The sequence below is a fragment of the Diadema setosum genome, chromosome 5 (assembly GCF_964275005.1).
Source record: "Diadema setosum chromosome 5, eeDiaSeto1, whole genome shotgun sequence".
NCBI classification, from domain to species: Eukaryota; Metazoa; Echinodermata; class Echinoidea; order Diadematoida; family Diadematidae; genus Diadema; species Diadema setosum.
The window spans coordinates 41,103,488-41,128,515 of record NC_092689.1 but is presented as its reverse complement, the minus strand read 5'-3'; the positions used below and the strand labels follow the sequence as shown (position 1 = coordinate 41,128,515).

General features: G+C 38.5%; 2 protein-coding genes across 2 annotated transcripts in view; one reads left to right on the top strand and one right to left on the bottom strand.

The window, feature by feature from the left end:
- LOC140228291 (small ribosomal subunit protein eS24-like) overlaps positions 1–25,028 on the bottom strand; it is a 109,186-nt gene that overhangs the window by 75,013 nt on the left and 9,145 nt on the right. The gene's annotated exons all lie outside the window — the stretch shown is intronic.
- LOC140228714 (nuclear factor NF-kappa-B p105 subunit-like) overlaps positions 1–25,028 on the top strand; it is a 28,091-nt gene that overhangs the window by 1,050 nt on the left and 2,013 nt on the right. Inside the window, exons 2-19 of the mRNA XM_072308992.1 lie at positions 4,898–4,996; positions 9,538–9,686; positions 10,755–11,047; positions 11,592–11,791; positions 12,444–12,582; positions 13,068–13,187; positions 14,160–14,255; positions 14,394–14,723; positions 15,519–15,647; positions 16,673–16,823; positions 17,368–17,482; positions 18,228–18,450; positions 18,831–18,919; positions 19,214–19,564; positions 20,254–20,485; positions 21,230–21,405; positions 22,347–22,449; positions 23,063–25,028. The exon at positions 23,063–25,028 is cut by the window's right edge and continues 2,013 nt beyond it. Of these exons, the coding sequence (XP_072165093.1) occupies positions 4,898–4,996; positions 9,538–9,686; positions 10,755–11,047; positions 11,592–11,791; positions 12,444–12,582; positions 13,068–13,187; positions 14,160–14,255; positions 14,394–14,723; positions 15,519–15,647; positions 16,673–16,823; positions 17,368–17,482; positions 18,228–18,450; positions 18,831–18,919; positions 19,214–19,564; positions 20,254–20,485; positions 21,230–21,405; positions 22,347–22,449; positions 23,063–23,157 (3,090 nt within the window). The 3' untranslated portion in view covers positions 23,158–25,028. The remainder of the gene's footprint in view (positions 1–4,897; positions 4,997–9,537; positions 9,687–10,754; positions 11,048–11,591; positions 11,792–12,443; positions 12,583–13,067; positions 13,188–14,159; positions 14,256–14,393; positions 14,724–15,518; positions 15,648–16,672; positions 16,824–17,367; positions 17,483–18,227; positions 18,451–18,830; positions 18,920–19,213; positions 19,565–20,253; positions 20,486–21,229; positions 21,406–22,346; positions 22,450–23,062) is intronic.

Sequence of the window (25,028 nt, the reverse complement as noted above, 5' to 3'; positions counted from 1 at the left end):
ATAACTTGGTCCTTCCCACAAAGGCTAAACCATTATCCATTTTCTCTCTTCATGTTTAAGACATGGTTTGTCGCGAGCTACAATGTATACATGTGTTGAATGCGAACAGAGAAAAATGGACTGTGTGGGTTGTCCTCTGTGGGAGTGACCAAATTATCGGACAGGTGGCCATGTTAAAGGTTATGGACCATAAAATGTTAGGAAAAATCGTAAACACAAACCCTAAACACAAACCTGCATTCGTACAGGCTGGCCTAATTGGAAACTTTCATTGACAGATCTCATCCATGCAATGAGAATGCATTGTTCCTTCACAATAACATGCAAACTCGGAAAAAGTGCCATTTGCCATTGATGTTTTTAAAGTCCAGGTGTTCACTCAAGCATGACATTTGTCAACATAATTAGATACCAGTGGAAAGAGGAAGAGTTCCCCTTTCCTCACAACTAACATTGCGCTCTCCATAGCTGACAATTATGAAATAGTAGCCCTCCAAAGTTGGGATTACCTTCTTTTTTTTTTAATGCACTGTATAATATAATGCATAAATCATGTGTTACTGCTGCATCACTCTGCTGTACTTCCCATAGCTGGGGATGTGTGATAGCCTGTGTTTCTGTTTGAATTCATATCATATGTAGCCATATTTTTAGTGATAAAAGAGGCACTTCTTGATGTCTTCTCTCTCCATCATAACATGTACCCAACCACATGGCTGCTGGCTTTAAAAAGATTTAAACAGGTTTAGCAACCTGCTGTATAGCATAAGATAAGCAACAATCTGACATGCACATTATGTCTTTAGAATTAGAGAGAGAAGAAAGAGGTGTCATAGAAGAACTGTGTACTGTATAAGCTGTTATTTTCGCAAGGGTTTAATTTTCGCAAATTTCGCGTTGGATCGTGAATTTAACAACACGCGAAATTGTCTCCAGGCGCTTTGTTAATAGAGCATTAACGTAAGCGTCGGCATTGATTCACGAAAACAACATCTCGCGAAAATGTCTATGACCTCCTCATTCGTGAAAATAATGGCGTATACAGTATTTGAATTCTATAACCGGTATGTGATTCTACCAGAGCACAGAACTCTCTCAACACAATGCAGCAGCTTGAACGGAGAAGCAAAGAATGCAAGGTGCACTTACACGTAGAGTATTGACCGATTCGGGTTCGTTGGGGGCAGCAGACATTTTACGGCACAGGGCGCAGCCATAGTGGGTGTATCAGCAGACCCCCCCTGCTCTCCCCCACCCCCGGGCAACATGTTTCTCACGCACTTGTAACAAAGGTTCGCGCACTAGCAAGCATTCGCGCACTCAGTACGAGACGCCTATTGGCTAAAGCAGTTTTTCATTCTGCGCACGTGCTAATGTAGGGAGAGGGGTGGGGGAGTGCGGAGGGGGGGTCGGCTGATACACCCACTATGGCTGCGCCCATGCCAAAAATACACATAGCGCGTCACAGAATCAGTCAATTCCTGGGGTGTAGAACAATGGAAGCACTGCAGTGTTCCTTGAAATGTTTGCACAGAAAGATATTTTGCTTAATTACAGTGAATATTATACTGATAGAGCACTGCCATGCACTTTGTTTTGTGGGAAAAACGTTTTGCTCGCTACCGCCGAGTGTTGTCACAAAATTGTTTATCTTAGATGCAGTTTGAGACTGTGATTCTCAATGGGATGATATACAGGTGTAGTATTGGTTGAGGTGAGGATTCAGCCTATAACTTTTTGCAAGATACTTTTCCAAACTACTTTATATTAAAGTTACTATTTACCTTTGGGAGCAGTGATTTAAGAAGTGTTCAAGTTATCACATTTAATGCATATATGTGGACAAGTAGGTCAGTTGTGTTTATCACAAAACATCCTACTGTATGCAAACATTTTGCAATAAAGCCTAAAAGTGTATAAGGAGATATCACTTTTTTTCTCAGTAAACCATGACTGTAGACGGTTTAGTCTCTAGAAACATTTTTATTATACTTATTGTTCACATTTTGTATATGTAACAATACTTAATATTGATTGTACTGATTAAACTTTTAATTGGTTTCTATCCCTAACTCACATTCTAGAACAATTTTGAAACTAAGGCTGGATTTTTGTAAATTAATGGTAAATTATGCCTTTTATGTTATTGAGCATACAATTCAAGAGGACTTTGAACTTTATTTGATGAAACGTCCTTCCAGTTTTGAAATGGCTGAGATATCAAAAAAACACACCCAAAAAACAAAAAACCAGAGTGAAATATAGCAATTTATTAGACTGTCTTGGCGTACAATGTAGGTTATACCCCACACCCAAGTTTGCTACAAGTTCTTAGGGTTTTTACCATACCGGTATTCATGTGCTGCTGAGGAGAAACACTCATCTCCACTGCCCCCCCCCCCCCCCAAAAAAAAAAGCAAACAAACAAACAAACAAAAAAACAACAACAACAACAAAGAACAACATCAAACACACAAACAAACAAAAATCAGCAGTCCAATGTAACAAAACTATTTGTTCATCCTCTAAACATCCTGTAGGGGAAGTTTTCACGACATTTCTTAGAGCAGGAAAGTTTCCAGAAAAGTTTGTTTTCTGTAAGAGCATTGTACAGTGTAAGAAAATGTGACCGGAAGATTTCTACTTTCACATCATTCATAAACTCTCCATCGCATAACATCCTTTTTAGCAACATGGGGAAATTGCAGGGGTCTTCTCGTAGTTACAACAATGCATTTTTTTCTTTTCAATCACAAATCATAACTGAAAGTGAATCTGCAGTGCTTTAAACTGCTAGAATATGAACATCACCCTTTATATTTGGACAGAAATTTGTTATTCCAGTTTATAACATACTGCAGAGTTTACCTTGCAAATTATTCATTGATACATACATTGTAAGGAGGAAAAAAAAAAAAATTCTGTCCAGCACATTGTGATAGAAGACTTTGGTACATGTAGTTGGAAGACAACATGAGACAGATGAGGTGTGGAAGGTACCTTTTCACGGAAGAAAAATAATACCTCCAAATTCATTGATAAATGTGGAGTGATATCACACAATACGTTAGATTCGTAAGGCAGTTAGATCTTTTGGTTTCACTACCCTGTCATTGTATTGTGCCTTGCATATATATCTACACAAATGTGTGTGGGAACTGATATCCTTTGTCAATACAGCATGTGTAATATTTGTAGCATTTGTAATATTGTGTGGGTTTATCAAAGTAATTTTAGTACAGCTTCATTCAGCTTTTCATGTAAACTCTAGTTACCCTGCAGGAATTAAAAAAAAAAAAAAAATAGCCATAGGGTTTGGATTTCATTCACATGTGGCTCCAATTTTTGTACCTTGCAGTGTAGAAACTTTTCTGTATGCATTACAAATTATCAGTTCTCTGGCTTTTTAATAACAATTGTATAAAATTCAAAATTCATTTCATAAAATGTGCCAAAACTATCAATCTACATTGTACTGATTGGTATGTTTAACCATCTGTTAAAATACAAAATGTTTACCCATCACTGTCGCACACAAAAAGTTTAAGTGATTAGGTTTATGATCCAATTACTGATGTGTGTACTTGATTCTTCATATTACATTGTATATTGCAATAAAAGCACATGGGTACTACATGTATACAACATGTTACACCAAGTACATAATGTATATCTTGCACAAATCATTAAGTGCATGTTTCCTGTACCGAGAAAGTCTGACCTTGGAAGAGATATGATACTCAATCAGAAAATTATATTTAGATTGAACTTATTGAAATTTGACCAGCAGCCCAACTGTCTGTAAGACTGCAAAGAGGATAATATTGTAATTCAGTCAGTGACAAGCAGTTGAAGAGTATGAAAAGTTTGCAACATTAATCATTATTTGGTCACACTAAACCCATGTCAGTTCAAAACAGCACCCATGCTGTTCTACAGGTCTGTAGTTCTACAAAGGTTGGCAAGTACATGTACAACTTGTACAGTCAAACTTGTCTTTATAAGCTCGGTCACCCATGGGAAATGAAAAGAGTGGCCAGGTTCTCCAACAAAATTGTATGACATACAATTTGTAAGTACAATGTATTGATGTGTCCTATAATATTAGGAATGACTTTATAATAGCGATGTTTTGTATATTGAACAATGCCCTTATTGATTGTTTTGTTGCATATTAACATGCTAACAGGAGGCAATCTTTTCACAAATGCATTATCATGCCTGAATTGTTGGCGAATGCAGTGATGCTGATCAAGAACTGTTTGCCATGACTGCAATCAGTAAAAAAAAAAAAAAAAAAAAAAAAAAAAAAAAAAAAACTAAATCTGCAAATAAATCTGCAAATGGGCTGGGCTGCAGCTCCATATTGGTCTTTGGTTGCTGTATACAGTTGAAAATCTACCACAGGATGTGAAATTGGTAGCTGCTGGTTGGTTTAGACAGGTAGATGCTCTGCACAGGGTCTTAACATGGCTTTTCGGGGGGGGGGGGGGGTGGGGGTATTTTTTTTTTCTTTTTTTTTTTTGTGGCCACATGCAGCAGGTGGCTGTGTAATATTATTTTCCCTGCCTTCTGAAAGCAGCAAGTCAAGTGATCTTTTATCATGTGAGGAGAGTGGATATAGTATGCTTAATTTTCGTTTTTATTTTATTTTTATCATTCTACGCATGAGACATCACAAGCTGTAGTAGTCTTCTCATCCTGCAATGGTGGCACTGAAACTTTGAAAATCCATAGCTTTTGAACGGATTGTCCAACTTTCCTCAAACTACCACGGATGTGTTCTATTGATATTGCTGCATTTTCTCTAAGGTGAACTTGTCCTTTAAATCTTTAAATTGATTGATACACTTTGTGTCTGACATGGTTATCATTTTTCTTACATTTGACTTCATAGCGAGGATTCCGATTCAGGTATGGATGTGAAGGTCCATCTCACGGAGGATTACCCGGTAGTAACAGCCAGAGAGGGAAGAAGTCCTTCCCATCAGTTGAGGTAAGTAACTCACCCGCAATTTCTCATCATACCATAGGTCGTAGCAAAATTGTCTACATTGTATGCGTCAGACTGAAAGAGTCTTCCTCCCTCGTGCTGGATCAGTTTCAAGATTAAAGAGGACTTCTTAAGCAGTCGTAAGTGTGACAGGTTGTGATCTCCTTTGTTTCTCTCTATCATTACGTCATTGTGCTCGAGATTTACAATGTATAAAAAGTGTGCAAAGATGTTGAAGCTGTACAGCGTTTGGACCTCTGCGATAACTGTGCTAGGACAGTCTGAAACGTCTGTTCATCTCCGAGTACAGACCCACTATACTTTCATAGCAACTCACACAAACTTTAACACCATTCCACATTCATCTTGAAAACAATTCATAGTAATTCCAAAAGCCACATACATGTAATACTGTAAAAGTGGACATTTTCGCAGTGTTGAAATTTTTGTGCATTTCGTGCTTACAGAAACTAGCTCAAAAATAAAACGATGCAAATATTTTGCCTGCTATATTTCAAACTTAGTTGATGTCTTGATTCCATGGAATTTAAAACATGCAAAACTCTTCTTGCCCGGCTGAGCGTGAAAAATAAGTCGCACAAAAATATCCACTTTTACAGTAATCTATCATCCTACTTCTCAAGGTACTGGCTACCTACTCATACAAATGAGTGCTATCCCTACCGTCTAGCAATGAGAATACTCCTGTGCAATATGACCATTATTATTTACGAACTGCTGCTCAAAGATTCTAAGGTTTGGAGTTTCTGCGTGGTATCTGTGAGAATATACCTCTCACAAGGCTCATTACACCTCAGTGAATCATCTCTTTTAGTGGCATATTAGCAAAGATTTATCTGTGAGGTATTGAGCATTACAAAATCTTCCACGCTTCCGTACCCACCCTCAGCATACAAACACAGAGATATTTACAGTTCTATTCATCCCCGTCGAGCATGAGGAAATTCCTGGGGAGAACCCTGCATCAGCCCTTGAAATGTCACATCGATTTTTTCCCTTGCCTCTGAAAGAGTGCTCTCTTTGTGTTTTCCTCCAGTTGGCATATATATCAACTGTAGTGGAAGCTTTTCAATGATAGGGAATTATTTTAGCATTATATTATATACATTCAGCATTATTTTGAAGGTACATTGTACATTGTACATACACAGTTCCCATTGGGACCATAGAGCAGGGTTTATCTTATGTAGATTCACAATACTTTAACAATAACTTCTCAGTAATACACATGAATGCATTTTCATATAGATACACTGTACATGTACAGCCTGTATCTTTGTGCATTAAGAAAAAAAAAAAAAGGGGGGGGGGGGAGAAAGGAGGAGAAGGAATACACCTTATTGTGTACATACATGTAACACTCAAAACAGTCTGAAACATTTGTTAAAATTCTGTGGAGCAGACTTGGTTTGAAGGCCTTACAAAGTAGAAATATTTTCCTTTGCTTTTTGTCTTTATCAATGCTGTTACATGTACATGTACACGTACAGCAGTTACTGTAGTTGCACCATTCCGTAGTATCCATGATAGGAAATGTTATACTATCTAAACAGATGCACAATTGCCTATACAAACAGTACATGATGTAGTATCATCGCATCTCGGATGCATGTGTTCCATGAAACATGCGAAGTGATTCTTTCTTCTTCTTTTTTTTTTTTCTTGTACAATGCTGGATGAACTGTATCATGTATGTATTTCCTAATTAACACATTGTCTTTATACACGTACACTCAGTTTGTAAATGATTTATGCACAAGGAAGTTATAAACTGTAGTTTTTGTTAGCTTGATGGAAAATAATGAAACTGAAACTTTTCGGGTTTATGAATGAACATGTGTTTAATCGCTATTGCGTGCAATCCAGCTTGCTGTCAAAATGACGCACATGTACACATCTGCTTGTACAGCAAATGTTCTCGTGATGTTCTTGTGGGGGATGCTAAATATGTAGTACTCTAAGATCACACATTTCACTCAATTGCTAAAATTCAAATTAGAGTTACTTTGATAGAGTCATGGTCAAGTACTTCCACTTTTAGATGATGATTTATTGAGAGAAGACCGGAGAAACTGCCTCGCTGTATAAACACTTGAACTGTGTTTTTGAAGATTATTTCAAAAGACCAGCATGTTGATAAGAGAGAGGAATCTTGAAAATGCCTTTTCCTGCAAATGACATATAGACATTGTTGGTCTGCTCACAGTGTAACTTTGTTCTTGACTGTTTTGCAGTCATGCTTACAGGTACTTTTCAGTATAAGATGTGAATATATGTACCACAGATTCCTGAAGGTTTTTAGATCAACTATACACTAGGGTAATGAGGATATACATTCATTAGTAAAATGCATATCTTGCTGCTTGTGTTCAAAGTGATCAAAAAGAAAAACAAAGCAGTAGAAGGTGAAGAGGAAGTGTAGGATTTTAGAGGAAGATTAAAGAAAAGAAGACAAAGAACCTTTGCATGCCCTGCTATCAATTTACAGTGTGTAATAGTAGAGCCGCAGATGTGTGTCAGCGTCCTCTTACGTATACCATAGATGTGTTACATGCAAGTGCAGAAATCACAACTAAATGAGGTGGATTTCTATTTTGGGGGTTTGATTGTACTGAATCAAAACTTATCATGTGATAACAACGTCTTCATGCCCCCGCGCTGAAGGGTGCCGGAAGTATCACGAATACACTAGCTTACATACATTGTACACATGTACACTTTGTTTGGGTTGCTTACAAGTCTGTCTGTCTGTTTGTCTATCAATTTATCCATCCGTCTCTACATCCGTCCCACACTTTGTTTTGCATTATTTTTAAGAAAATAAAGTTCCATGGGTTCGCTCGTTGCCTGGCCATTGTACCCTCATGAGAGGTAGATGCACTGATTAGATATGGGGCAAGATCCTTTGAGGTCAAAATTCACTGAACTTTGGCTTGATATTGCATTTTCTGCTGTACTGTAACTTCTAGGAATGTTGGGTGGTATTACAGCTGTATAATGTGGTGGTAGGGTAGAAATATACAAGTACAAGGTCTGTATGTAACACAATTATTTAGAATTATGGAAGGATAGTGTTAAAAGGTAAAAGGTTGAGGTTGGTACGAAAAGCTATTGTATATACCAGCCATTACTTCAGTGAGGAATACCCATTTGTGATTTTACAAGTAAGTCTGTGAACATGGTTGAAATAAGTTGACAATCATATGCATGAAAATCACAATTGGGAAAAGGGTTCGTAAAGATCACTCTTCTTTGTTAAAACATTTTCTTCTTCTTTTTAAGCCATAACTTCAGCTACATGTAGCAATGTCCAATACAGTGCACTCCCGTTACAACGAACACGGTTATAACGAAATTTCATTACAACAAAGTAAATCTTCTGGTCCCAAAATTATCACCATTAAAGTCTATGGTACAAAATTCGCTTATGACGAACACGATTATAACGAAATTTCCGTTATAATGAAGTATTTTCCGAGCGCTACAGACAAAGAAAAACAAAAGAAATGTGCTCTGTTATAACGAAATGCGAATTGCTTTCGAAAATACGTAGCGGAACAAGCATTTATAGTGTCTCTGCCTGGGTGAACGCTTCACACCACTGTGTGTTCGCTCCTTGTGTCACACACAGTTTCAGAGGGGAACTTGCATTTATTATTGTAATACAGTTATCCCATCACATTTCACATAGCTTTGCAGTGTATGATGAGTATTCAGCAAACATAATATAAGTGGTTCCTTGTTTTCGTTATATATTGTATTTGTTCGGTTATAACGAAATTTCGTTATAACGAAAGAAAACTGCCGGTCCCCAGCATTTCGTTATAACGGGAGTGCACTGTAGTAGTATTGTCAGGCTAGATGTGATGGTTAGAATGAATTCAGATTTTTTTTTTCCATTATGCAGAGTGGATATTTAAAGATTAATCATTGGACAGAGATCAATATTGATGATACATCAAACTGTAGGTGAAGGGCCGTGTACAAGCTGACAGCAAATGTAATAATAGCGATTGTATGAGAAGTGGACGCATCCCAGTCAACTGTGTGCAGAAGTCTGAATCTAGTTATCTTTTCCATTCACACGGAAATAAGTAGGCTTTTACCAGCCTTTACCTGCCTTTACCAGGTAGATATGTTAGTGTGGGTAACAGTATCCCAGAACATTGCAAAATCAATTGAAAATGCTATATTACCATTTCATTTCATTTCCAACACACAACATTTACATACACATGATAACACAAAATCAGTACAATGTTGTACAAAGAAAAATACTTGAGTTAATAACTGAATTGAAATCAAGAATGTTGGAAATATGAGTTGCAGTCAGACGTATGTTTGGATGTAGGATTGTAATAACTGATCCCACATCCATCAAAACAGGCAGCTCAAACCAAAGAAAATAAGATAATACATAAGAATTGGATTGAAAGAAATGTTTACAATAGAAGGATACACATGTTATCAGCTGAGTATAAATGATAAATTTCTCTCTTTTCCTCATTTGTTTTCATTGACAGATATGTAACTACAAGGGATCAGCTCGAATCGTCGTCTCTCTGGTTACTAATGAGGACACCCCACGGCCTCACGCACATTCTCTGGTTGGTAAACACTGTAGGGATGGACTGTGCACAGTACAAGTTGGCCCAAAAGACATGACTGCCAGGTGAGCTATCTGTTACATGTATATACCCCTGCATACATCCCTACCTCTGTGATTTTGTTTATACTAACATGAAGTATGCATAGCTTTTACAGCATGAACTTACAACTCACACTTAACCCATTGAGGATGGTTTGATTTTGCTATATCACTTAATTCCCATAGACACCTGCCCAAGTATACTCGGTACTCGTGCTCAATGGGTTAAGAGACAGGGAAGGAGGCAATAACATTTAACTGGTGTCAAGAGTGCATATTGTGATGTGCTACTGTATTGACAGTTCTCGACTGTAAGGTATAGCAGGCACAGTGAAATTGGTACAGTCTTCAGTCTATGCCCTTCATTTGCAGCACTGTTTCTCATTACCTCCGCCAAGGGAGGAGGTTATGTTTTCGTTAGTTTCGTTAGTTAGTTAGTTAGTTTGTCTGTGTGCAAAATAACTAAAAAAGTAGTTAAAGGATTGGGATGAAACTTGCAGGAAAGGTTGAGAATGACATAAGTAACAAACAATTACATTTTGGTAGTGATCCGAGAATTTTGGGGGAATTTATGAAGGATTTTTGATATTTTGGCAGGTACAATAGTGTAGGGTCAATGAACTTGGGAGTTAAGGCTGCGCGTATTTGAGGTTTGCATGCGTGCACTAAAGAGCGTGCTCTAGTTTCTGCTAGGTATATGGCAAGGCGCGCCGTGCAGCTGATCGTTTATGACGTAACAAAGGCTTCTATATTGGGAAATTGGGCGACTTTCAGCACACAATGCTATAAGTACGTATGGGTGGAAATCACTGATATCTCTATGGAAGAACAAGATCAGTGGTGGAAATGAGCTGCATGCTTGGTGGAGGTCTGTGCTCTCAGAGTGCTTCTCTAGTTTTTTAATGTTTTCACAGTCACATTAGACTGCGTTATTTTGTTCTCTGTGAGAAGTTTAATCTGATGTAGAGTGAAGAAGAACATACCTATAATTTTCTGATGTGAGAGTCGAGCAGTTACAGTAGGAAAGTTCATTTAAAGTAATTTGGCATTTGCAATGCACAACTGATATGTTATGCATCTGCACTTTTGTAGTTTCCCGAACCTTGGTATCTTGCACGTGACACGGAAAGATGTGGTACCAACCCTGAAGCGACGTATTCTGGACCAGCACCGACTCTACAACTCTCTGATGAGGGATGGGCAGGGTATGCAAGCACCTGTAGTGGAGCCCTCAGATGGAGAGGTTGAGAAGAAGGCTCGTGAGATGGCCAAAGACATGGACCTTAGTGTGGTCAGACTCTGCTTTCAGACCTACCTACCGGACAGCAACGGTCACTTCACACAGCCCTTGGACCCGGTCATTTCGGTACCTGTCTTCGACAGCAGTAAGTCACCCTTAAGTCCTGTACTTGCCATTCTTCTCCCTGATAATATATTTCCTCTACTGATCCCAACACTGCAGAAGCATTTTTTCTTTTGTTGTAGTATTTTTTGAATAACATCAAGTCACGTGACCTTACTCAAAATACTTCCCAATATACAGTATAATAAGAGAAGTGGAAATACCATGCATTTCATCTACCGTATTCCCAAGTTACCTCCAGGCTATTTTTTTTTTTTTAATATTTGGGCGTTCTGATATGTTGTCTGATGAATTCTAATCTTATATAAACATTCCCTGTGTAATTTATTCATGACCATGATAACACTTGCCATACATTGTACAATTGTCTGAGGCTTGTCCAGACTAGCTCCCATTTTCTCATACTACATGCAAAGTGACTGTAGTGAATTATCATCATTTACTACATATGCTCGAAGCTGTCAGAAGATAGTTTGATTGGTCTGTCGGCTTGGTTGGATATCTCATCTAGTGTTGTAGATTGATCAGAGTTGCACACACCATCTTCGTTTTCTGACCATCCACAGAGGCGCCCAATGCCACCACACTGAAGATATGCCGGATGGACAAGAGTGCCGGCTGCTGCACCGGTGGGGAGGAGGTCTACCTCCTGTGTGATAAGGTCCAGAAAGAAGACATTCAGGTGCGTTTCTTTGAGCTCTCCACGGATGGACAAATCACCTGGCAGGAGTTTGCTGAGTTTGGACCAACTGATGTTCACAGACAGGTAAGGGTGACTATGTGATCATTGAAGTGATTGGAGGATGTAGTTCGTTTTGGTAATTTTTTTTTCTTGTTCTGTGAGGGTAGTGATGTGGTTACATGATTATCCAAGTCTTATGACTTGAGAAGAACTTAGAAGAGCATTTCAGCAGAATTTGGTGTGTAAGAATTGCATATACAGTAAGTAAGTTGGGGTTACTGTTCCACAAGGCATCCACTTCTTGATTAGAAATGATGCTCTGTTTATAAGCAGCATAAATTTTGCTCCTTTGTTTTCCATCATGAATGTTTGCATTAATGTAAATGTAATGTACAAGTCTATGCAAAGCTCTACTCACTTGTGATTGATACCGCCAAGAATTTTTCTTGAAACATGCACTTCAGCATTGTACTTGAACATTTTCATTTGGGAGATGGTTGAGTGGTTGTGAGTTTGCAAAATATATCTCTTTTTGACTTTCTATTCATCGATAAGTGTTTTAATACACTGCTTGGAAAAAAATACGAAAGAAATTAAAGAAAAAAACAAATCCTTTTGAAAAAAGCATATTGCAGGAACAAATAATGGTAATCAAAGTGGTGGGATATGGATTAACCCTGTGTTTGGTGAGATGAAAGAATCATAATTTATCACTTTGATGCTTCCAATACTGCAGTATGCCATCGTCTTCAAGACTCCTGCCTACAGGGACACAAACATTGACCGTCCCGTGTACGTACATGTGCAGCTGAAGCGAAAGTCTGATAACGAAACTAGTGACCCCAAGCCTTTCACCTACCATCCGCAAGTGCCAGGTGAATACAAGTTTTCTTGAGAAAAAAAAAAGGAGATATATATCTCTGTATGATATATCAATGACTTCTGTTATTGTCTGAACAGAGTTACTCATACCGATGTCAGGAATGTACCGTGTAGTTTTATGCTGGGAGAAATGTGTATCATATCTGTCAAGTTTGATTTGGAGATTAATGTGTTGTGTGTACTTTTGATTTTATAAGATTGCATAGAGATTGCAGTCTTTTGATAGCAGCATTGCTACGAGGAGTGTTATGATTAATTATCTTGAGGTCGTTCTTGCATCATTGACGAAGATAGATGATGGAAGTGCACCTGCATATTTAAAATGATTGAACAAAAACACTAAAAAATTATCTCCAGGTGGTCATAGAAAAGTAATGGAAATTTTGAAGGAAAATGAAAATGATATTACAGCTACACTTATATGGATTGTCAAATGTGTCACGCTCAATCCTTTCTCTGCACACCAAACGTGCTGCAGATCGTGAAGGTATCTTGCGAAAGAGGAAAAAGCACCTCGCTCACTTCAACGAGTACAGCAGCTCGTACCAGGGATCGATGGGAGGAGGGAGTGGAAGCATTGGTGGTGGTGGTGGATCAGGTGAGTGTAATGGACCATCATTGCCTTCTACTACTGGTACATGTATGCGGGGAAAGTGGGTCTAGGGCAGTTACTCGCTGGGCAATTACCCCGACCCTTCCCCTGACCCTATACCTAGTCCTAATCCTGAACCTAATCCTAACCCTAACCCAAACTCTAACCCTACATCTAACTGTAACCCTAATTTTTACTGTAACCTTATCAGTAATCAGTAATTAGCCGGGGAGTACTTGTCCTCGGGGGATAATTGCCCTGATATGGGGAAAGTCTGTGAAACTTCACAATTCTATTGCGTCATCATTTGTGTCTCATTTTGTGGAAACACTGCTCTGTTCACCTGACTTTGCGCTCTCAAAGTCAATTTGAGCATGCACTTTAAACACAATATTCCACGAGACAGAGAAATAATGATTACTAGCTAATCTGTCTCTATAATTTTGTTGAATCATTGACCGCCGTGACGTTGGACTCAATAGCAAGTCATGACTGAATGTGAAAAGACTTGCATACACTCTGTAATTCCTCTTTATTTGTGTGTGTGTATGTGTGTGTCAGCTTTTATAGGGAATGCTGGGAGAGTGACCTTTAGCAGTTCAGAATACAAATATTATGGTCTTGTGCCTGTCACTTTCATGCAGCTCATGGTGTAGAAAGTATTGGCTCACAATAGTGCCTCTAGTAAACTTTACCAGGATTTGCCTAATGACGGATAGTGGTTGTCAATTATGCACATGTGGGGCTGAATTTCTCCCTTCAGCAGATACTGTTTCTACTAGTTTGCATTGTTACACAGTTCTTATGATAACCTCTTTTCAAAAGAAAAGAAGGTGCAGAAAAGAGCTGTGTGCTATGTATGCTGTGCAATGCAAGAGTATGACATTTTGCACATTTTAGATACAATCTTGTTTTCATGTCATTGCTCAGTCATGTGCTTTAATTTTATTCATGTCTTTCTTGCTCTTGCACATCCAGGAGGAGGATATAACTTCACCTCAAATATGGGATTTCCTCAAGGTTTCAGCAATCAAATGTCCACATCAGTAAGAAACCAGGCCATCACTCAGCAAGGTAAAATATATCAGTATAAAAATTTATTTCTGTCAAAACATTGTCATTCATCTGCTAATAATGTAACTGTTCAGTGTGATCAATGAGGGAAAAGATTATAAATTTCATCAAAGAGTTCGTTCCTGTGTTGCTTTGCAGCACCACAGCAAATGCATACCCAGCCAAATGCAGTTGCCAGAAGCAATGCTGGTCTACAAACGGTCTTCACGAAGGCAACATCCAACAGTCAGCCTCTTCCTAGTATCTCAACACTGACCACAAAACAGAGGTCCCAACAGCAGCAGTTCCAGTTGCAGCAGAACCAGCAGCAGCTGCAGCAACACCAGCAACAGCAACCGCCACAGATGCAGGTTGACATGCCCTTCCAGATACCAACATTTCAGGCCGGTGCGTCGATCAGGGTGCCCGAGAGTCAGATCAAAGTCGAAGGGGAAAACAACAACACCCAGTACTGCAACTTAGAAACAGGTGGGTTGAGTGTCTTTGAACTGAGTGTGAGGAGGACTTTAAGACTTGTGCATCTTTTATTATTTCTTATCAGTATTTGGAAGAATGAACTAGGAACTAACAATTTGACTAGGCTATCTCTATTTACATTGCGCCACATGCTACAATCTCTGTAAATTCCTAAGTGTCAGAGCTCCACTCCAGCTTTGTGGAATTTAGAATTAAGAAAGAAGAAGTGGTAGGGGATACACAGAGTCAAAACTCCCTGCCCTATATCAATGATGAATGGCAGTTATCATCATGTCATTGAGATCTTCAAAAACAACACTCATAAAAGGGACCTGCATTAACGGTATTAACAGTAAACACTTCAAGTATCAACCCAGCTGCTTTATTTTATTACATGTAAATTCAGCTATGTTAGGTGAGTGCAGTTGTCATCAATTTGGATCTCAGCATCGAGAAACATAATAACAGTCTAGTTTGATACATTTGATTACTGTAAACCAAAGAATGTTCGCGTGCATTTCATTTTCGCTAATTTTGCGAGCGCCAAGACTCATGAAATTGAAGTGCATGTGAAATTTCTTGTCTACACTATATGCATTGAACGCCAGTGGCAATTCACGAAAATTTCATCCCCCCAAAAAGCCGTCAGCTCCAATTCGCGAAAATTTTGTGCCGCGAGTATATATCATATTTTACAGTAATTTTGTTCAGTTTAGTAGGTGATAGGTAAATTACATTGCCGGGAGAGTTCATAAGTAAAACTTTTCAGAATTGACCAAGCTTTGCTCTATAATTTTGGCCATCCAGTTCCTTTCCAGCTGAGCACTGATGTCCAGCGAGACTGTGGAGCTGAACCCATCAACATATCTGACCTCATTCCAAAAGGGGTCGGAGTGCAAAGGTCGAAAGACACCGACGAAAAGACCATTCAGACTGGTAAGGAGTTGATACTGTCTGCTCCCTTTTCTGTCTTGCTCTTTCACTTACAGTTCAATACTCTCTGCAAAGGTTAAAGGCTACATATCGAATACCAAAATGTATTGAATGATTCTTTGGCATGCATTTACACTATGTTGTGGTAATTATGTTGCCTTGACCAAATTAGTGTGATATGGGAGATAAAAAGTTGCCAAAGCCTCAGTCCATATTTGTTTTATTTTGTTTTCTTGCAGATGTAGCATTATGGTACATATGTGGCACTTCTGTATTATAATTTCCAGTTACTTTGTTTGATATCCAGAATTATGACAATTGTGTCTGCCATATGAAGTTCTTCAAGCAACAAAACCGTCTACGTATAATGCAAATCATGACACCAGATATGAGACTTAAGTATGGTTCTCAGCCATCATATAAAGCATGTTCCATACCTGAACGTATGTGAGCATCCGATGTCTTACGACATGTATTGTAGTATTTGCATATGATACTGGGAGTTACCCTTTGGACGTGTGAAGAGAATTTATATCTCCAAAGGTCACAGCACTCTTTTCTGCACAGCCGCTGGCATGATGTTGTACTACTAGAAGGAGAGGACAGAGTAAAAAACAAAACCTGAAAATAAAAACAAAACAAAACAATGAAAGTGTTTTCTTATACCCCCCTTGGGCTGCCCCTTGAATTGAGTTCTGATGAGATTGATTTTGATTTTCCTATCTGCTTTGTGTATTCTCAGAGAATTGCAGCATATATTTATTCTTGAAAGAAGTTGACTTTGATGGAAAGATGTTGAAATATGTTTGTAGCTGTTTCAGTCAGATTATTAGATGTTGTCTGGGAACTGCATTCTTAGCATTGTTGTAAAATGGATGACATTATGGCAGTGCTATTGATGTAGAAGGCATTTATACTGCATCCACGTTGTGAAGGTGGTAATATGATCTATTAACATTTAACACATTCTGATTAGCATTCCCTTGACTGGCTTAATCATGGTGTGATTGAATGGTCATCCATTACAGATGACATTCCTATAGACATCAATTCCATGGCATGGCGTGTAGCAGAAGTGACTGCCAATGCTCTTCATGACTATGCAGCAACGGGTGATATCAAAAACATTCTCACTGTCCAGAGGCATCTCATCGCAGTTGAGGATGATAACGGAGACACGTAAGGGCCACATCATGTTTCCTATCAATTCCTTTGTGAATGTCATCGTGTGCAATGAATTGGAAACTGAATTCAAACTACTCTATGGTGTTTTAAATCTTTGATTCTGTTTCTTTTCACTTCAGTGTGACTTTTGATTTCAAATGCCGGATTCTGTTCATGAACGAATAAGAAGATTTGTATGGGTAAAAGAATGACGTTAGGATGTGCAGTGTATTGAATGGAAAATATATTAGCTAGTTCTGAGTATATGTGGGCAGGTGTCTATGGAAAAGGCTTGTTGTAGCAAAAATCAGTGCGTCCTCAACAGGTCAATCTGTTCCACATGGTTGATAGCTTCGAAGAAGATTTATCAGTATCGTAGTAGGCCTTAAACTTACAGTTTTGATACTTATCTTTTAGTTCAGATATTTCTGAAAGAATGATTTATATGGTGCATTTGTAATGTTGCATTCTAATGTTCAGCTCCAAAAAGCATTATCATGAAAGTATGCAAGTTAAGCAAATGCTTTAACACCGCATTGCACATTGCGTCTGACTGTAGGCCACTCCATGCTGCAGTAATTCACAAGAAGTATGATGTGCTCCATGCCCTTCTGTCAGCTGTCATCAAGATCCCAAACCAAGGCATCGTCAACCAAGTCAACCATCTGAAACAGGTACAGATAATGGAGAGGTTTAAATGTTAATAGCATTGAGATATAACAGATCTCGACATAAATCAATGTGGTTCAGGACCATTAAAAATTGATATCAGGCCCCCAAATTTCCAGTAAGGTCATGTCTATTGGTGCAAATTGGATTCCTTAGTTTCCATCCATTTTGAGCCCCTAAAATTTCAAATGTAAAGATTTGAATGATCAGCAAAGAAATAATTTATTGTCATACCCTGGATATGATGAAGGAAGTCCTTGCATGTGTACTGATGCTTGCCAGGTACTGTTGCCTGAATCCCTCAATAAACCCCACTATATGCTTTTACAGCAGTGTAGATGGTACCTGACACGGCAAATGTCACTGTTGAGAAAGGTAGCAAAATGAAGGGAGATGGGAGATACACGGTAGGTTACAGCAAGATAAGATATGTACATGATTTCATCTAACCTGAGCCAAATGTTGGAATAGAGTGCAGTTGCCTCCATGTAATAGTGATGACCTATGATTAGGACCCATTGTCAATCCCTCACATACGAAGCCAGAAAATTAGTCATCCGTATACCATATGATGTTAGAGACATAAGCCTTTACATCACACAGTAACTTGAACCCACATGAATAGCACTTAAAGCTCAAAGTTTACATGTTCATACCTGTATGTAGTCATCAAAGACGAATTTATTACAGCAAGTTTGATGTCAGATTTTGTTATCAATAAATTTCTATAATATTTTTTGTCACCACCAGACCCCGCTGCACCTGGCTGTCCTCACCAAACAGTCGAGGATGGTTGAAGTGCTGCTGCGCTGTGGTGCCACGCCCAATGTCAGTGACCAAGAGGGAAACACACCAGTCCACCTGGCAGCCAAGCACGGCGTGGATGATGGCATGACATTCCTGGTTTGTGGTCCCAAGGCCAAAGCTGCCATCATCCCACCCAAAGCTGACCTGAACCTTAGAAACTATGCTGGTGAGTGTGCATGCTGGCTGTCTCCTGCTGCTATGCAATGTTTGAATTCTGTGTTGTACTCAATATTCAGGTTTTGATAATTTTGTTTTATTAGTTAGCTTTTGTTTGTACCAGGTATCTCATGAAGGTATCCATGTGTGTTTTATAACTTTCATTTTCAAGAGTTGCACTCTATATTGATATGGAAGAAATCTATCTTGTGGTTGGCAGTATTTTTGTGTTTATTGTTTTGTTTACTTGAAAGTGGAGATTGTATAAATTCCAGCAAAGTGTGGTGAATCACAAGAAAGCCCTTTCCCATTAAACCCTTCCCCCAATAATATGAAGTCATGTGACAGAGTGTATTGTAGTTTCTCTTATCCCATGCTTCCGTTCCCCAGGACTGGCTCCTGTCCACTTGGCTGTCTTGTCCAGGAACCTCAACATTCTTCGGACTCTTGTTTCTGCTGGAGCTGATGCCAGTCTTCCTGTGAGTTTCCTTTACCTTCTTGTCAATTATTCCCCACCTTTTCAGAGAGATTCCATCTTTTAAAGACACTTCCAATTTCCCCCATGATACAATCCATCCACCTTTGACTGCAGGACTATTTCAAAGATGAAATAAGTCAAACTTGTATCTTGATCATTTACGTAGAAATTGCAAGCTTTGTGTAGTTTATACCAATGTATGTTGCATCAACCTCTGTGTGTGTCCACAGAGTTATGTACAAACACATAATCTGATGTTGCCTTTCCCCTGTTGTGTTTTGCTTGTCCCTGACAGGACGGTAAGATAGGGCGATCGCCTCTCCACTATGCCATTGAGATGGAGGACTATCCGATCCTTGGCTACCTTCTGATTGAGGCAGAAGCTGACGTGCAGGCGGCTACGTTTGAAGGCAACACACCTCTCCACATCGCGAGCAGCCTAGACTTGAGGGCCATCGCAGCCCTGCTCATCGCTGCCGGTGCCGACCCCAAGCAGGAGAATGGTGATGTGGAGTCTGCCTCCGATGCGGAGAGTGACAGTGAAGATGATGGTATCAGGGAAGAGGAGGAGGTTGAGGAAACCAAGGAATCTTCTGAAATAGAGAGACATGGAAAGACCCCATACCAGCTGGCCAGGAGTGACAAGGTACTGTAAGATAAAACCAAGCATGTTGTGTTTCACCATCATCTGTAGGCAAAGGTTACTGTCCTTACACTTCTTGCCAAGTTTGAAAAAAGTAAAACATTAGAGAGTTAATTCTTAATGAAATGTGGAAGGTATGTCTATGTGATGTTGACGGTACTGAAGGATCTTTTGTAATGCACATGCTTTATAGGTTTGTTCACATTATACTAGTGTTCCATTTGTGAGAGCATAACCCCTCTAAACACATTCTGAAATGCAGAGAGACATTTTCGTTGTGTTGTCTTGTGTTGTATTGTATTGTATTGTATTGTATTGTATTGTATTGTATTGTATTGTATTGTATTGTATTGTATTGTATTGTATTGTATTGTATTGTATTGTATTGTATTGTATTGTATTGTATTGTGTTTTCTTGGTTGTGTGTTCATTTATGCTCCATTGAGCGTTATACTTTCACAGGTATGATATGTATTTTGTTTTATGGCAAATGTTACAGTTTTTAATAAAAACAGAAATACCCCCCCCCCAAAAAAAAAAAAAAAAAAAAATATGTATAGAGACAAGCGCATCAGTGACACTTTCAGATAATCAATATTGATATTGTTCAAAATTAAGAGATAGCCCCATTACTGTACAACAATTGCAAGTAACTACTGTCTTGCTCTTTCCTTTCCTGTTTTCGATCTCAGATGAAGGAGATTCTAAGGGGAAGGTCTATGGTATTGTCTCAGAGCCTCAGATCCCGAGAGATAGAGAGTTTTGAGACAGAGAGCACAGCAAGCTCCATCAGGTTGTGCAGTGATGAAGACGTTGGCAAGGACCAGAGATACTTTCCATCCACTAAGAGTGCAAGGAAAGGTGTCCTTGCCGTCCATCCCAAGGGTTACAGCACACTGGGGTCCTCTCTGGTCACAGCTAAAGGTAACAACACCACCACCCCCCCACCCCCCCCCCCCCCAAAAAAAAGAAGAAATTTTAGAGCAATAACCTAAACCTGCTGTAAATTCTCTTTGCATTGGTTCAGATTTCCATGTGTGCTTTATTTGTCTTCCACACACTGCAGGTTAACATTGTTTGCGTCCAGGGTCATATCACTAGTTGTAATGTCCTTTCCAGTATCATATTGCTTTGGCATGGCAAGCTAGCTCATGATATTTTCTGGGGTCAGTGTCTGTTCGTTTGTTTGTTTGTTTGTTTGTTTGTTTGTTTTATTTGTTTGTTGGTTTTTTTTTCTTCTGAAAAATAGTGGTGTTTCTTTTTTCCAGGGAGGAAGTGTATCATTCTCAGCAACCTATCCCAAATGCTTTCTGAAAGGAAGACAACATAAGAAATGTTTTGTGACTCCAAACAAAAAAGATAGTGTGACCAAAAAAAAAAAAAAAAACGAAATTAAAGAAGTGTACATATTTCTGTTCTTCATATGCACTCACTCTCTTCAGTATGACTGCATACTGGCTCATGTATATTTTTCTGTGCGTAATGATGAAACATGCCAACTGGATTTTCTTCACATGCTTTACACTGCTGATCAGCACGTAAGGATTGTAATTCATAGAAATGTGTTGCTGGAAATGGTCATTGCTGTAAAATCTAGATTATGTTAAATGTTAACGGAATGACTGTAGTGAAGTCTTGGTAATCTATATGACCATTGTATTCTTTCAGGTAATATTGATCAGCTGCCAGAATCCACCGTCGATGAGTTGTCTGCCCTGCTAGACAAGGAATACCCCATCACTCTCAGCTGGTTCACCCTGGCCAACCGACTGGGGCTTGACAACATGCTGCGATTCCTCAAGCATGTTCCCAACCCCACCCGAGTTATTCTCAGCCAATATCAGGTACTGCTGTGTGTTTGTTTGAGTGATCCTTCTCTTGATTAGCAGTGCTGATCTGATTAGCTGCTGCTTGTGTTGCTCTAGATACAGTGCACTCCCGTTATAACGAACACGAAATTCCGGTTACAACGGAAGTAAAAATTCAGGCTGCAACACTATCCACTCTGTGTATTTTTATTGTTCATTTCTTCGGTTATAATGAAATTTCGACATAACGAAAAAAAACTGCCGGTCCCAAGGACTTTGTTATAATGGGAGTCCACTGTAGTGATCAAAACCTTTTTATTGCTAAAATTTATTACTGATCCTTCAATTGGCAAATCATCATAGAAGATTACAGCTTATAATTCTGTTTCAAACTGCCTAATCTTTGTAATATTTTCTGATCTTTGCAGATTTGATTAATCTAAATAGTTCCACCTATCTCCAATATAAGGTAGGCAATGAAATAAAAAAAAAAAAGAGTGTCAATTTCAACCATTGAATGATTTAACCGGAAATAGATGCTGATTTTGCCTTTTAAAGTGGGAGACAGTTCAAGAAGGGGTCTTGCAATTATGTTATGGTGTTGAATTCTGTGATTCCAATGAATAACATAGCATTTTAGTCCCCTCATATACTATTACGACAATAGAACATTATGAGTTTTGTTTTCAAATTGTCAGCAAGTTTTTAAATGAATAGATATACTGTTTCAAGAAAATATTTTAAAACATAGTTGCCTTCGACTGGAAAGATTTCACAGATAAGGAGGCCTGTGCAAACAATCACCAAGTATACAAACAAAATACCTGCTACAGTTTCCATTCGTTTATTCAGCTTTCAGTTCCCTTTTTGCTTGTCCCACAATAGCATTTCAAATCCTTTGGATGTATCATCTTTTATGGTCCCTCCCATTTCCGTCATCATCTTGTCAATATTACTTTGATGTTTACTTATGGCAGGCAATTGATGGGACTGTGGAAGAGCTGAGAGCAGTCCTAGTGTCTATGGAGCATCACAGTGCCGTGGCTGTCCTGGACAAATCTCTGAGCTGGCAGCTGCAGGGTAAGGTTTTAATGCCTGCTTTTTAGTTTTGTATCCAAGCCTTGGCTGTTTTAGAGCATGCCTTAATTCTATGTAACTTTATTTGCATTAAAGCAGTGTATTGTGGTTGCTTGAGGAATAAACCATTTCTGTAATGCATTCAAATTCATGGATGTTTCTTTTACGTACAGCCTGGTAATAAACCATGTTATCCACTTACTCCATCCACTTAAGTTTCTTTGGCAGGTATTCACTTAGCATTTATCGGTCGATGTTGAGTAGGACAAGCCTCCGGCAAGCTTTGTGTTAGTAAAGACAATTGTGAAGAAAGCATGAATAGGATTTGAATACATTACAGATATGTTCAATGGCCAGTATTTCCTGCTGTCAGGGAAAGCATGTATTTATGTTCCTGAAAGCAGTAGCAACTATGATATGACATCAAAATGAATGAGGATGATGATAAAACAGCAACAATCAAATCATTGTGGTCATCACCATCATCTTCACTGACATTGTGATAATATTCATTCCATAGTAAAGGCAATATTGAATGTTAGTGATACATCCGTGGGTATAGTTGAAAACAAGTTCTTTGACCGCCATCTTTTTCTTTTTCTATCATGCTCCACAGACAAGGAAGATGCAACTTTGATTTCTGTCAACCAGTCTCTGAAGGAATTAAATCTAGCACATGAACGCCAATGCCAAGAGCAAGCCGTCTACTAGAGCACACTGCTCTGTCATTGAGTATGTAAAGTAGTTGTACTCAGTTTTATCACCTCATCTTCAATATTTTGCTTGCAATTCTCGAGTAGGAAATCACACCATGAAATTCTTATTTGCTTAAATTCAGACAGATTGCTGTGTGTTATAACGTGTTTTTCATGTGTTCGTATGTCCTGAATTGCATACTTAGCTGTACATAGTGAAAACATGGAAATTCATATTGTGGAGGCTCAAGAACATAATTATTCAGCTGTAATGAAACATTGAGTATCAAAGTCTTAATACTCCATGTGCTTATACTATACTAGTATTCCTTTCATCACGTTTTTACACTCTTAATCTTCCTTGATAGTCATGTAAATTGTCGTGATGGTATCTGTTCAGTTATTGCCAATTTGAAATCAATCTTTGTGTCGATCATAGCATGAGGTTGTCTTCCCATTCAAGGATCCTCTTTCTAATGGGTTCCAGTGATTTTTAAGTGGTGGCTCATCATAATAAAATCTGGATATACCACTCTCATATGGGAGAAGAGGAAACTGTTTGCTTTGAGTTAAACATACCAGAGATGCCAGTATGCTTCAATCTGTGTCTTAAAACGAAATTACTGGCATGTTGCTGATGATACACATGGCTGCAACCACGGCGCTTGTTTCAGGTAGAGCTAAAGTTTATATCTTTTATTTTACTTGTTTCATGTATACTGTCTGAAGTGCACTGAAGGCATTTATAGTGAAGAAGTGTCAAATACATTATGTGTATATAGAAAAGAACCAGTACTATGAAACGATGAATTTTGATTTGTTGAATGCTTGGTATGATTTGATTTGGTATACAGTGGACTCCCGTTATAACAAAGTCCTTAGGACCGGCTGTTTTCTTGTGTTATGAAGAAATTTCCTGCTATAACGAAGTCCCCGGGACTGGCAGTTTTTCTTTCGTTATATCAAAATTTCGTTATAATTGAAGAGTGAAGTATACAAAGAGATATACATTTGGAACCTGAATTTTTTACTTCATTGTAACAAGAATCTTGTGTTGACCTTGTTTGTTATGACGGGAGTACACTGTACTAAATGTTACAACTAGTCTGTATGTGATCGTTATTGTGTATATTGGAAGACTAATGTGGAAGATTTATGATTCCAGCTGCAGTATGTTTTACTGCTTTTACAAGATCGAATTTATCAACAATTTGAAGTGCATCTTAACATGTTTTATGCAACTTCACTTCTTTGTGATCGCATAAAACGTACTGTAAAATCAACAACCAAATTTATCTATTGTGTAAGGTGAGAATTATTAAGTCGTTCATCTACCTTCAAGATATGAATTCTGCTTGCTCAGAGTTGATAATTTGTGATGACGAGAGTACCCATAAGAATTCCTATGTCCTTCAAATTGAAAGTGAAATATTTAAGATAATGATCATAGGGACATGAATATGTTAACAAAGAAAGTAATAGATTTGTTAACTGAGTTAAAGTGCACTGTTTGGACCATCATTCTCAAGTATGAATTTTTCTTATGATTTTTCAGCCATAAGCATCTGCCACCCCCCCCCCCCCCACACACACACACACAAACGTTCCTTTCCTTTCTTGCGAGTTTCGTGAAGGATAAGTTACCCTGTCATTTAGAATGCTGGTGCTAATACAGTATTGCTGTAGACTTGTCCGAGTTCCATATAGAAACAGTTGGGTATGAACATGGCATAATTATTGCAAGTTTTTGTTTTGTTTTTGCCTTAAAAAAAAAAATATTGTTTACTACTGTATGTATATTTCTCAGCTTGTATCATTTGTACAGGTGTAATTGCTCTTCCTAAGAGTATCATATATTCCTATATATGCATTATTTCCATTCCATCA